Genomic DNA, 16168 nt, shown 5'->3' with positions numbered 1-16168 from the left:
CTCGCTCTCGTTTCATGCACATTTTATGACGTCATCCATGGTGTACACTTATCCATCACTGAATGTACACGGTTATCGCACCTGTTTTAATAAATTACGTCATGAAATCGTGACGTCATCCATTGTGCATGGAAATAAGACAGTAAGATATTCCGCCACTTTCTTTTCGTAGACTAAATGTTTTAAAATTTTGTTTTCTTTTTTATAAATTAAAAATAACAATTGCCTAATTAGCGTGACGTCACTGTCCTCTCTACTGCCACGTCTTTCGTATTTGCAATTTCACCAACATTATAGGTGTCGACAGATGAGAACATTTCATTAACTTTCTTTGACCGCTGGCTCAAAAAATGTTTTGTCTTTTGTCTTTTGCTCTGTATTAAGAAGAAAGGTCACATATATATATATATATATATATATATATATATATATATATATATATATATATATATATATATATATATATGAGAAAACAGTTAATAAAATATGTTAAACAAAACACTTAGAAATGAGTTAAAAACATATTTAATCTGAAAAGGAAACACTAGATAAGTGGATAGTCCTTAATCCGCGGAGTTTCAAAGAAATACTTTCCTTCTCATCAGAGGGTAGGAATTAGCAAAATGCGGGATCGGATTTTGCATGCAGAAGTATTTGGTGAAACAACAAGTAATATATATATGTGTGTGTGTGTGTGTGTGTGTGTGTGTGTGTGTGTGTGTGTGTGTGTGTGAATAAGAAGGAAAAACCTAAAAGAGTAAAAACAAAAATAAAATCAACGTTTCGTCCCTATTTCAGGGGACATCATCAGGATTTCTAGGCGAGGATGTACAGGAAGACGGTCATATATCACATGCGAAAGAGGAGAAGTTCAGTTCTCTTTCTGTTCTGGAGAGAAAAAATCCATCCCAGATAGAGCAAAACGGAGACTTATTGAATCTGCTTTAATTTCAAACATTAGCACCATCAAACAAAGAAAAGGATTTTATAATATAGCCCCAATCATAGGTAATATAATAATAAATGAACAAAACATTAATTTAGATCCTGGTTGATGATGATAAAAAAAAAAAAAAAAAATGCATATATGTATATAACCCGACCCCCCTCCACACACACTAGATATAAATTCTCTTTTCATCATGAAATTTTTTCTCTCCAGAACAGAAAGAGAACTGAACTTCTCCTCTTTCGCAAGTGATATATGACCGTCTTCCTGTACATCCTCGCCTAGAAATCCTGATGATGTCCCCTGAAATAGGGACGAAACGTTGATTTTATTTTTGTTTTTACTCTTTTAGGTTTTTCCTTTTTATTCACATAACGTCCAAAGCAAAAGTACCCATCGTTTGGCTGAGTTCAAAAACAGCCTACAGAAAATGGACTCTGATTTATGAAAGTATGATAGGTTATGAAAAGGAAGGGTTGTAAAGAGATAGCTTCGAATTTGGGGATATCAAAACCAAAGCAAAATATGATGAAAGTAAAAATAAAATAGATAAACTCCAGAATTTATTATACCATACCTGTTCACACTGAAACACTTATCACAATATTCTGTGGATCTATATTAAAAAAAAAAACCTTGTTAAACTTTGTAACATATTTCCATTCTATGGAGGTCACGCGCGAACGAACACCCCATAATTTTATTATACCATATTTCTTCAAGCCTAAACATAATTATCAAAGTATACTTACGCAGATAGATATGAAAAGTCTTTATTAAAGTTTGTGCCTATTTTTAGTCTATGGAGGCCAGGCGCGAACCCAGACCCCACAATTTTATTTTACCATCTCTATTTAAGTTAAAACATACTTATCAAAGTATTCTTATGTACATCTATACCAAAAACACTTATAAACGTTTTATTTTTATTTTTGATTTCCATACTTTGTGGACCAGGCGCGTATGCAGACCCCCACAATTTTAATGAATCATCATTATGCCAGATCAAAAATACCCATTCCTGTGTCTCGATCCATCTTCCATCATTATATGTGATCAGTTTTCTATAATAGTCAACCATATAGGAGCCTATTCGTGACCAGATACACACACAGTCGTTCAGCTTTATATTATAGTGATGGGATGATTCCTATATTTCTCCCGATTCCGATACAATTACCGATTCCGTTTCCGATTCTTTATAAATCTCTAAATATTTAACTATAGAATTGTTAGTTTCCTCGATTTCCGTAAAAAAATGCAGATATTTTCGTAAACGTTAAATTACACTTGTGAAGGACGATTTACCGATTTTAGCTTTGGTGGTATTTTAAAATCAATAAATATTTATTATTTTTTCCATTATTACCAGCAATTGGGGTTTTACTTTGAACAAAATCAAATAAAAAAAAAAGACAATAAAAAGAATCGTTTTGGCATCGGAAAATAGGCACCAATTCCGATACCTCCAAATTTGTTGATTTTCCTAATCCGGTTCAGATTTCGATTAATCGTCCTAACTCTAATATATATATATATATATATATATATATATATATATATATATATATATATATATATATATATATATATATATATATATATATATATGATTGTTGACCTGGATTAAATCCGACGAAAATGAAATAAAATGGAGGTGGAAGGACCTGGATACTCAACGTTTCGCCCGATTTATGCGGGCTTCTTCAAGACCATCCCTCTTGAAGAAGCCCGCATAAATCGGGCGAAACGTTGAGTATCCAGGTCCTTCCACCTCCATTTTATTTCATAAATATATATATATATATGTGTGTGTGTGTGTGTGTGTGTGTGTGTGTATTTAAAGTTTGTTTTTGAAATGTCGTTACTTTCAATGTATACCGTTTTCGTTTAACATGTCTAGATTGTTATTTTAAAACCATTCATCGTTAATTTTGAGTTAAGCTCAATGTGTCTATTTAATAGGTGCAGAGCATATATAGTGCAAAATTTTGTTGAAGATTCAAAGACTCACGGTTTCTTTTTTATAACCTTTTTTTTTCTTTTTTTTTACACAGTGATCACCACTTATCAAGGCCCGTAAGCCACTCAGAGATAAGGGTTATTGCAAGTACATTACGTTAGTGTGGAGTTTTGATGAAGTGTTTACTTAAGGGGGCGGTTCATTAGAAATTTGTTAACATTGGACTTGAAGACATCCAAGTTGTAGTCCGTTGGGAAGCAGGCAGACGGAACAGAGTTCCACAGGCGTGCAGTTCTAAGAAAGAAGCTTTGTTCATGGAATCCACGTTTTGATTTAGGCACAGATAAAGAGTGGGGAAAATTTTCACAGTGGATTCGGCTTGACGGGTGTTTTTCGTAAAAGATTGGCGAGGGGGGACCAGAGATAGGAGTTCAGACGAGCACCTGCCATGGAAATAACGATAAAACAAGGATAGGCTCGCAACGTCTCTTCTGTGGGAGAGAGGTTGCAGGGTAGAGAAAAGGCCACGAAGTCTATTTTGTACTCTGTCAAGGCAGGATAGGCTGTTTTTTGCAGCTCCTGCCCAGATATGGCAACAGTATTCCATCCTTGGACGTACTTGGCTTTTATATAGATAGAGAATTGCATCAGTAGTGAGATATCTTCTAGAGCGGTAGAAGTAGAATCCGAGAGAACTTTGTCATTTACAGCCTTTAATGTGTTGCCGTAGATGGTCGTGTCATCAGCATAGATGTCAACGAATGATTTAAGTATGTGTTTAGGGAGGTCATTGATGTAGATCAGGAAGAGAGTTGGGCCTAGGATTGACCCCTGAGGGACTCCAGCATTTATATTGCAGGCCTCCGATTTTTGTCCATCTACCACTACTCTTATGAGCCTATCGGAGAGAAATGATTTAATGATTGAGAAAACATTTCCAGTTATACCGTAGCTGGAAATCTTGTGAAGTAAACCCTTATGCCATACCTTGTCGAAGGCCTTTGATATGTCAAGAGCAATTGCCCTAGAAAGGAAGCCTTTCTCAAGAGATTCACTAATCCTGTGGGATATAACCGTCAGCACATCTGCGGTAGATCTTGCAGAGCGGAAACCATATTGTGTGTCACTAAGAAGGTTATTCCTGCTGAGGTGGTTGACTATTTCTCTATTTAATACGGATTCCAGCAACTTACTCATAACACACAGGAGACTTGTTGGTCTGTACTGAGAGGGAGATGACTTATCACCTGAATTCTTAAATACAGGGCAAACTGATGAGGTCTTCCAGGGAGTCGGAAAGCACTTCTCCTTAAGGCAGCGCTTAAACAGTTTCGTAAGTATGGGAGCAAGTTCTGGTTGAAGCTTTTTTAACACTATAATTGGGATGCCATCAGGGCCAGTTGCTTTACTGGAATCTAGGTTCTTGATTAGCTTGTCGACCTCATGCACGGATATTTGTATGTTACCTAGCTTGTTCTGTGTTATAGGAGGAAATATGGGGAGTTGATGGCCTTCGTCGCATAGGGTAGAATTAGCTGCAAGGTTTATTTCCTGGATTTTTCCATTACAGCTGTTTCATTAATTGGTAGGCAATTTTACGATTTATGTTCCATAAAAATATCCTGTCTCCACCAACTTCTTCAGATGTTTATCCATTAGATTTTTACAATATATATATATATCTCCGGGGTTGCCAGGTAGAAAAACATATTGCTGGGCGGAGGGTTTAGTCATATACTATTTAAGATGTATCAAATATTCTAAGTTTTTACGATTTTCCTGAAAGTTGGTCATATTTTGTATTTTTGGAAGCATAAAACATAGTCATCTTCATCAATGAAATTCAAACGGAAATAAAATCTCATAGCTTAAAGGCAAATGACTCATAGGTTAAATGAAAACTAACTTCCGCTTTTAAACGCAGCTGATGCTGGTTATACTAATAATTGAGAATAAATTAAATAAATCAACTTTGTATCATATTTCTTAATAGAATACTTAAAACAATTCTGCGACTTATTTCAATTAAAAATTTACAACTAATTATTAAAATAGATTTTCTTTAATGTAATATGCAAATGTAATATGTAATATATGCAATATGTAATATATGCAATATGTAATATATGCGATATGTAATATATGCATATGTAATATATGCAATATGTAATATATGCGATATATAATATATGCGATATGTAATATATGCGATATGTAATATATGCGATATGCAATATGTAATATATGCGATATGTAATATATGCAATATGTAATATATGCGATATGTAATATATGCAATATGTAATATATGCAATATGTAATATATGCAATATGTAATATATGCAATATGTAATATATGCGATATGTAATATATGCAATATGTAATATATGCAATATGTAATATATGCAATATGTAATATATGCGATATGTAATATATGCAATATGTAATATATGCAATATGTAATATATGCAATATCTAATATATGCAATATGTAATATATGCAATATGTAATATATGCAATATGTAATATATGCGATATGTAATATATGCAATATGTAATATATGCAATATGTAATATATGCAATATGTAATATATGCAATATGTAATATATGCGATATGTAATATATGCAATATGTAATATATGCAATATGTAATATATGCAATATGTAATATATGCAATATGTAATATATGCGATATGTAATATATGCGATATGTAATATATGCAATATGTAATATATGCGATATGTAATATATGCAATATGTAATATATGCAATATGTAATATATGCAATATGTAATATGCCTCTTATATGTTGATTCCTTTTGAATAAATAGTATATATAGGAATCATGCAGGAATCTATATAAATGTCCGTTTTCAGTATTAAAATCTATTTGTAAAATGGTGTACCTTTTGTATATATTAAACAAATTATGAAGAAAGAAACAAACAAACCGACAGGAACGCGACTTCTAATAAATAATAAACATTATTTTCCTGCAACGTTTACAACTCTCGTCGTTCGAACACTCTGGATTGTCTAATGTCTGCATTTATTAGTTAATAATTCTAGTAGCAATTATTTGGTGGCCCGGGGGTAAAAGCTTACCAAATGAAGTCTAAAAGTTGGTTCGAATCTCCCGATCGGCAGTAATTGTCACTCCTGCACTGATGATTGCGTAAGCATGAAACACTGATGTGAGGGTATATATATATATATATATATATATATACGTTTTATTTTTTATTACCGTATCTTTCTGTTAAGTTACATTGTTGTTTCCGCTACCTGGCCGTTTTTTTTTTTGCCGTCTGTAGCTTCCTCAGACTTTTACAGAAATATATATATATGTATGTATATATATATATGTATATATATATATATATATAATATGTTTGTATACATTTTTTATTTGTTTCACGCAAACATTTTTAAGTCGCTTCAAATTCATGAACATGTTTCGATCAGCCCCCAGCAAGTAACTAGTCCTCTTCAGAGGATACTGCTTATACAAATCTAGAGTCGGCAATAAAAATTGAAACAATATTTTACGCACATATTGAATAGGAGGTCAATCACATGATATTTTAAAATCCGGAAAAAGGAAACAAAACCAAAATACTATATAAAACGACATTAATGTAATGTTGTCCGGGAACCAACACGTTGTAGGCCTCAATCGTGAAGCAGACTAAGAATAGAAAAGTACTTCAGTTCGCTTTTTTGGTTTGTTTGTTGTACAACGACGTTTATTTCCTCATTGTCGTCACCTATGTCTCGAACGTGATCCATGCCTCTCACGTGATCTCGATCGTTATTCCCGTCTTTGACGGTACCTCTTTTTAAAAGTCTTCATTTTTCATGTAATGTCGGTAAAAATTCTATAGAAAAATTAATATACTTTTAGATAAAGACCTTTAAACAAAGATGGCTGTCTAAATAAATATGCGATGTTAATTTTCTATTACTGATTCCGATTTTTTAATTCTCTAAATATTTAGATGTCAAGTAGTATTGTAGAGCAAGGTAACATAAAATATATATAATATGTTCTTTTTAAAAGTCTTCATTTTTCTCAGCCGGTGACGTCATTTCGCATGCGTTTACGTCCGCGCATCCGCGCGTCCGCGCGTCCGCGCTAAGTTACATTAAGAAAATTGATGATAAAAACTTTTACCAAAATATCTTAATTCGGCATTAAATAACACCGCAAAGGGTTGATATGCCGTAAAACCAAACGCCATATATTATTTGTTGTTGTTTGTTGATTTCATCTAGCGCCATCTATCGGCATAATTTGGCTGAAATCATTTTTTTCGAACGCCATATTGGAATAAATAATAACTGAATTTTTTTCTCTCCCAATCTCGTTGGAGTGGCTTTTTTTTTCGTTTAAGCGTAGCTTTAATTAAAATATTGGATTTTTAATGAGAAATTATGGCCGATTTGCGGCAATGACTGCGAATTAGTGAAACGAGGGGGAAAAATCATTTTCATCCACGGAGACACGTACTGATAATCACAGAGCGAAAGAAATCCCCTCCCTCCCTGCACACACGCATACACACACACACACACACACACACACACACACTTCTTCTTCTTCTTCTTCTTCTTCTTCTTCTTCTTCTTCTTCTTCTTCTCTCTCTCACTTTCCCTCACACATATTCTCTCTTTCTTACTCGCTCTTTTCGTCTTTCTCTTTCTCAAACATTCATACACACAACCTTTCTCTTTCTTGCACTCATTGTCTTTCTCTCTCTCTCTCTCTCTCTCTCTCTCTCTCTCTCTCTCTCTCTCTCTCTCCTCACCTCTCTTTCTTTCTTGCTCCGTCTATCTATTTACCCCTCTCTCTCTCTCTCTCTCTCTCTCTCTCTCTCTCTCTCTCTCTCTCTCTTTCATCATCAACCCCTATCTCACTCTTTCTTCCAATTCTTTACGCCACCTCTCTCTCACTTCTTCTCTCACTTCTTCTCTCACTTATTCTCTCTCTCTTTCTCTCTCTCTCTCTCTCTCTCTCTCTCTCTATGTATATATATACATATATATATATATATTCTATGAATATACATATATATTATACATATATGTATATATATATATATATATATATATATATATATATATATAAGTCAGTATGTGTGAGGACATTTCTCAACCTATATACTCAACGAATTTGGGGGCCACAGACTTAAAATTTGGTATACAGGGTATTCAGACACGTGGAAAATTTTTAATCCATTTTAATCTGAAAAAAGGCATGCTAAAGGATAAAAATTGAAAAAAAATGGTACTTGGATTCCGTCGGATGTTTATCTGTTTGCTAACGGTTTCACGACTGCGCATGCGCTAATTGTTCACATTGTGTTAAGAATAAGAAGGTTTGAAAACACGTTTTGGAGAACGTGTCAAGTTGGTCTAATGGTTATCGTACTCTTCTCACTATATATGTAGGTTTTGCTTTTTTCTCATTATATGTAGGTTTTGCTTTTTTCTCATTATATGTAGGTTTTGCTTTCGATCTCACCTCGAGTAACAATTTTTATTTTACTTACAAGAAATGAAAAAACATAATACTCGCATGCACATGTCTCAGTTTCTTTTCGGGTTTTTTTTTTCTTCATTTTTTTTTTTTAGGAAAGTAACGTTAGGAAAGTAACGTTAGGAAAGTAACGTTAGGAAAGTAACGTTAGGAAAGTAATGTTACGTTTACATTTTTTAATGTATCCATAAAAGTGAGAATATGTGTGTGAGGACACTTCTCAACCTATATACTCTCCGAATTTTTTTATCTAGAAACTTGAAATTTGGTATATAGAGTATTCAGATATGTGGAAAACTTTTTAATCGGTTTTCATTGAAAAAAAAAGTTGCTAAGGGGTCAAATTTGAAATGTTGGTACAAGAGGGTCTATATATAAAAGTGAGAATGTGTGTTTGTTCTCAACGAATTTTTTATCTACAGACTTGAAATATGGTATATAGGGTATTCAGACACGTGAAAACTTTGTAACCCGTTTTCATCCAAAAACATGACAGCTTCTTTATCGTAGAATAAGAAATTTTGAAAACACATTTTAAATGTCGCGTCAAGCTGGTGTAATGTTATCGTATATTTTTGGCTTTGGTTTCGATCTCAGTCCGACTATTTTTTTTTTTTACTTACAAGAAGCGAACTGTTTAGAAAATAAACATAATACTCGCATACAGGCTATATGAGGCTGCAAAAATTCATTTCTGGATCAAAGTATCGTAGGTTTTCAACAACCGATGCCACATACAAATTCAATACATGTAGCCTATTAGCCAGTATCTTATGTAACTTCCGAACACCATTATATACACACATCCAGTCGTGATATTAAAATATTACATTATACTCTATGTGCAACATCACCACTATCGCAACATCTTTAGAAGAAGGCGTCCCTATTTTTCTCTCTAAATAGTTAGTCTTAACACCGCTACCAGTTTACACCATGACCAATTCTACATTTTTCAATGATACTGTGATTAGACCGTAACTCGCTATTAGCTATAAAGACATACCATAATCTTTCTAATTTCCGATTTTAAATTCTTCATTGGCAAAGTCCACCCATTCTGATTAGCTGAGACCTGAAAATTCTCTTATTTCTGAATCGAGTCATTACTTAAATAAACGAACGCTTACCCAACGTTGAAATATGGCGATGCTTTTGATTTAAAAACACAACTTTCTTTTGTAAATAAATTTGAAAAAATTCTTAACTGCAAATACACAATTAAACTGTCAATTCTCTGGATAAATATAAATATATATATATATATATATATATATATATATATATATATATATATATATATATATTGAGTATATCAATATTTTTAATTACTAGTTATAAATGTAATATATAAACGGCTATACGTCTGTCTGTCTGTCTGTCTTTCTCCATATTTTCAAACACTATCTCCTCCGAAATTAAAAATCGCAGGGTGACACTAGAGGCCTTAAATGATTTGATTTTTACGGAATGCTCTTTTATGGATCTTTAGCTGGTTTAAATAGTTTTAAGGGTCAAAAATGGGTTAAAATTTAAAAAATCGCTAAACATTTTGTATGCTCGTCTTAGATTATTTTTAATTTTTAATCAATGCATATACGTGTCATGTTGATACAGTGGTAACGTCACCAGCTTTGAATGCTACAGTTTTAGTTTCGATCCTAGCTGACAGCACCTAAATACTTTTTTTATTTTTGAAATCACGATTTTTTAATAAATCTGGCCAAATTGTGATATCGTATTTAAGCATATTTTATGCCCAGGCAAAGCCGGGTGTCCCATCCTCGCCCCGCTAGTATTATGTACATACAAGATCACCAAGATATCAAAAGATATCAATTCAAATCAAGATTGTAGGTTATCACGAGAATAGTAAAATAGGTAGAAGGGCTACGTCAAGGCAAGTAGACATATTTTAAACAATGAGGTACTTTTTTATTACATTTCAAGTTGAAAATATAACAAATCATATACTACCTCTAAAATGAACAAGATATAGGTGTGTGTATGTATGTGTGTATGTGCATGTGTGTGCATGTGTGTGTATGTGTGTATGTATGTGTGTATGTGTGTATGTGTATGCGTGTGTGATTGTGTGTGTGTTTGTGGTTGTGTGTGTTTGTGTATGTGTATGTATGTATGTGCGTAATTGTATGTGCGTGTTTGTATGTGTGTGTATGTGCGTATGCGTGTGTTTGTGTGTATGTGTATGTGTGTATGTGTGTGTTTGTACTTGTATATGTGTATGTGCGTATGTGTGTATGTGTGTGTTTGTGTGTGTGTGTGGTTGTGTGTGTATGTGTGTATGTATGTGTGTATGTATGTGTGTATGTGTGTATGTGTATGCGTGTGTGATTGTGTGTGTGTTTGTGGTTGTGTGTGTTTGTGTATGTGTATGTATGTATGTGCGTAATTGTATGTGCGTGTTTGTATGTGTGTGTATGTGCGTATGCGTATGTTTGTGTGTATGTGTATGTGTGTATGTGTGTGTTTGTACTTGTATATGTGTATGTGCGTATGTGTGTATGTGTGTGTTTGTGTGTGTGTGTGGTTGTGTGTGTATGTGTGTATGTATGTGTGTATGTATGTGTGTATGTGTGTATGTGTATGCGTGTGTGATTGTGTGTGTGTTTGTGGTTGTGTGTGTTTGTGTATGTGTATGTGTGTATGTGCGTAATTGTATGTGCGTGTTTGTATGTGTGTGGATGTGCGTATGTGTGAGTCTGTGTGTATGTGTGTATGTGTGTGTTTGTATTTGTATATGTGCATGTGCGTATGTGTGTATGTGTGTGTTTGTGTGTGTGTGTGTGTGTGTGTGTGTATGTGTGTGTTTGTGTGTGTGTGGTTGTGTGTGTGTATGTGTGTGAGTATTAGAGAAGAACTGAAAAACATCGCGGCCGTCGGTTTCAAAACCAACAGCCAGTTTCTGATCGTTTGTGCTGGACTCTCTTCAGCTCTCGGGTTATATCTGTCTCGCTGGAAATGTATTAGTGATGGAACAATTTCAATATTTTTCCCTGATTCCGATACAATTACCGATATCGATTCCGACTCTTTATAAATCTCTAAATTATTAAATTATAAAAATGTTGTTTTTCCCCATTTACCGTAAAAACACATGTTAAATGTGCAGATATTTTCTTCAAAAATTAAAACACACTTGTGAGAGGTCATCTATAGTTTTTAATTTTAAAATCAATCATTATTCATTATTCTATCATTTCTACCGGCATTTGGAAGAGTTCGTTTTAAATAAAATCAAATAAAGAAGGATAATTAAAGAAATCGTTTTTGGCATTGCAAAATAGGCACACAATTTTTCCGAATCTAACACCGATTCCGATACCCCAAAAGTTCCAATTTTTTTCGATTCTTATTAATCGTCCCAACACTAAATAATTAATGTGCGTTTACGTAGACCATTCTTCTGTTGACGGTGAAGAACTGTTTTGTTGTCAAATTAGCGTTCCTGTCTGGTTTTCCCGCCGGCCAAACCAACGTAAATATCCGGCAGCAGCCATTTTGTACGACAATGTTGTTTTCATTATTTGTTTGGACTCTTAATTAGTTATTTCTGTGTTTAGATTTCCCAACTCATCATCCCTAACTTACCAACTTCCAACCTCCGTTTAGTCGTATCTTAAACGCGTCTATTCATTCTTTATAGTTTGTGTTAATGATTTATGTCCGTTAATCCAATTGACTTTGGAATATTATTCCTATCAACACTCGTATATTTTTAAAACGAACTGATACTACTTTACGCTCTAAAGAGGAGATAGTACTAGGCAAGGTGACATCGTGACTAACAAGCGTATACTACATTGTTTTTGTTTTTTCGTTTTTCTTTTTGCGAAAATTATGACGCAATTCCAAGGAGATTAATAACATAGGTGGCGTCCTTTTCTCTTTGCAATATCTTTCTACCAGCAGAGACGTTGTAAGTATATCCCTGCATTAGCATTTATTGTGGTTATAAAAATGTAAATGATTCAAAATCAATTTTTTATTTAACACCCCCAACACATACACCCCTATATATATATATATATATATATATATATATATATATATATAGTCATCCACATGCATGCTGTTTCGCTGATTTACAGTGCATCAGTGCGGCTCGAAACCCGCCCAGTCGGAGCTTCTAACCATTGCGCTATACGTGTGCGAGTAGCGAATTAACAATGTTTTGACACTGTCCAAATATCTAAGCTCAATTTATTTACACAAAAAGCATCGCTTAATACACTAATGATAATTTGTATATCACTTCCCAATATGCTCAACCTAAGATGGGGAGCATTATAGTCATTAACATACAGTACTGTTTCGCTGTTTCACAGTGCGGTTAGATAAGCAACTACCTCAAGCCAGAATCGAAACCCGACCGCCCGAATGAAAGCCGGAGCTTCTAACCATTGCGCTATACGTGTGCGGGTAGCGAATTAACAATGTTTTGACACTGTCCAAATACCTAAGCTCAATTTGTTTACACAAAGTGTATATATATATATATATATATATATGTATGTATATATATATATATATATATCTTTGTGTGGGTGAGTTTGTTCCTCATAGGTTCTAAAACAGCTGAGCGTATCCTTCGCAAATTTTACACAAAGGTAATTTATATTTCTGGCAGTGTTCTTAGATATGTTTTATACAGAAATTCATCTGATAAGTACCGAAAATTGAAAAATCAGGTCAGAAAAATAGTCTTTCTTCTCTTATAGATAAAAAATTTTACAATGGAATATTTTACGTTACACCGGCGTAACATTGGCTAGTGTAACGTAACATATTTCATTGTAAAAATTATTCTTATCTATAGAAGAAAAAAAAATACTATTTTAAGATCGTCAAACCCAATGTCAGCTGACGTGATATTGTAAACAAACACAGACGGACTTTGATGAGCGACATTATCATTATTTTTTTATTTTGTTTATTTCTACAGACTAGCTACACATCGTAAACTCTTCTGAAATCAAACATTACTTTCACTTAAAGAATATATATATATATATATATATATATATATATATATATATATACATATGTATGTATATTACTACTTAATTTACATAAATTTATATCCGAAAGTATAGATTTATGCGTAAACTTTAAGTATTTACATTATATATATATATATATATATATATATATATACATTTATAACTTACTATATATATATATATACATTTTATATATATATACATTTTATAACTTACTATATATATATATATATATACATTTTATATATATATATATTTAAAAGAGTGTAGCCATCAACAATTGTAGGTTTTTCAGACTTTTATCATTTTTTAATATGTGTTTGTGTGAACTAATACATGTATGCATGTTTTGATTGGGTCTCGACCTTATATCTATGTAGATATCCTGCTTCTATCTTCCTCACACATGCGTGTAAGAGGGAGATAGAGGCAGGGTATCTAGATAGGTTTACGGTCGATCCACAATCAAAACATGCATTCAAGTATTAGATCACCTAAACACATATCAAAAAAATGACAAAAGACTGAAAACCCTACAATTGATGGCTACACTCTTTTAAGTATACATTTTTTCTCTCGTTGGAACTACACGACTATCACTTTATATATATATATATATATATATATATATATATATATATATATATATATTAAGTAATGTGATTGATTATTTAAAATTTAAAAATCAAATTATAATTAAATTAAAAATCCGTTTCATAAGAAGGAACAACAACAAAATCAATTATCTGTACGATCGTTTCGGAAAACAATGCTTTTTATTGTGGTATACATCAAGTTACGTACAATAATTACATATAGTTTTTTAATAAGCAAGGTCTGCTCGTCAGCAAATTTTGAAGGGTTTTTATTGAATTTAAAAGACACCATAAATATATATATATGCATAGATCATCGTATAACGATTAGATCACTCTCTGACTGACGTAAATGAACATTTAAAAATAAAATGTTTAAATTCGTTATTTCACGCGGTTAATGGTAGCCGAATGAATTAGGTCTTCGCTAAATCGAGCGAGAGATGTCTCGTAATGGGGGGGGGGTTCGAATCGTTCGACTGGTATTAATCGTGACACCCTGCACTGAAGATTCCTTAAAGGATGAAACACTAGTGTCTGTAGGTATTTAATAATTATTATAGTAAAAAAATAATTATATATATATATATATATATATATATATATATATATATATATATATATACAGAGAGAGAGATAGAGAGAGAGAGAGAGAGATGGGGGGGGGGACTCAACTTTAGATTGTAAATTATAATTTGCAAGAATTCATTGTTCGACAAGATACGCATATAAGAAACATCAGGATTTCTTTCATGCGCAGAATTTATAAGAAATGCATTCTTCTCATCAGAGGAAAGATATTAGCAATTAAGTGTTAAATATGTGTGTACGAAAATTCATGCTCGTACTAAAATGTATTAAATATTTTTACGTATATATATATATATATATATATATATATATATATATATATATATAACTACTTTATTTACTCACATAAATTAATATACGAAAGTATAAATTTATGTGTAAACTTTAAGTATTTACTTCAAAAGTGCTCAGTACGTAGGTAGAGATAGTTAGTAAGTTATAAAATATAAACTGCATGTTCATTGGCTGATAGGAAGAGCGCGGTGGATATTAGAAAGCTGATTGGCTAACTAAAATCTCAATAGAAGTATATAAAAACGACAGACAACCACAAAATTCGCGCATAAGCCTGAAGAGTTCTAGAGTGGATGAAACGCGGAATATTCAGTGTAGCTTAACCGCCTATATATTTTAAAACTTACTATATATATGTGTGTGTGTGTGTGTGTGTGTGTGTGTGTGTGTGTGTGTGCGCGCGATAGATACGATAGACATGTTTTTAGAACATGAATAGATTAGCTAAATTAATCATGAATGAAGAAATTAAACGAATTGTTTTTGAGGTCTGAAAGCACGTATATTTGCTGTGACTCCGATACCAATTCTGATTCCGAATAAACGCCCTTACACTAATATATATATATATATATATATATATATATATATATATATATATATATATATATACTTTTTATTTTTATTTTCAGGGAACAGCAAGCGAGTCAACATTCCTCGCACTTTTGGCCGCCCGTACGGAAGCCTTGAAGCGCTATAAAATTCTTCATGGACCAGTAGAAGACGCGGAAATAAACGCTAGATTAGTAGCCTATTGTTCTGATCAGGTAAGTTGCTTTGTTCTTCGTAACACCTCCCACCTACTTGAAATCAGGTCTGACATAAGGTCAGTCTTAAAATGGTCGCTTAGCACGATCATATTCCCATAGTCCAAAGTGGCTGAGCGGCGGCTTGGTTCCCACCAGTCTTGGCAAATAGTAAACAGGACCCTGAACAGAAGCGTGTGTTCTATCCCAACCATCATCAATGGACTTGAGGTAATCTCGTCAGCATCAGACAAAGCCAAACCATTTCCCAAGAACTTTGCAGCTAAATCTACTCTATGCAACCAAAGCCGCCAACCTCCCGTATTTCCTCTTGTATCAAAAACCACGCTATGCGACATACAAATACCTGTGTGTGATGTTGCCAAGCTAATCAAAAATCTTGATTCTAGTAAAGCAACTGGCCTTGACGGCATTTACATTATAGCGCTGTAAAAACTT

The 16168-nt window shown here is 33.1% G+C and overlaps 1 protein-coding gene across 1 annotated transcript in view; it reads left to right on the top strand.

The window, feature by feature from the left end:
- The window catches only part of LOC145267008 (aromatic-L-amino-acid decarboxylase-like), a 418556-nt gene that overhangs the window by 353718 nt on the left and 48670 nt on the right, over positions 1–16168 (top strand). Inside the window, exon 5 of the mRNA XM_080122908.1 lies at positions 15596–15730. Coding sequence (XP_079979034.1) covers positions 15596–15730 — 135 coding nt within the window. The remainder of the gene's footprint in view (positions 1–15595; positions 15731–16168) is intronic.

This window comes from Euprymna scolopes, chromosome 42, assembly GCF_053919585.1.
Source record: "Euprymna scolopes isolate OS-2025 chromosome 42, ASM5391958v1, whole genome shotgun sequence".
NCBI lineage: Eukaryota > Metazoa > Mollusca > Cephalopoda > Sepiida > Sepiolidae > Euprymna > Euprymna scolopes.
The sequence above is the reverse complement of the archived record's forward strand: the minus strand, read 5'-3'. Positions and strand labels throughout refer to the sequence as shown.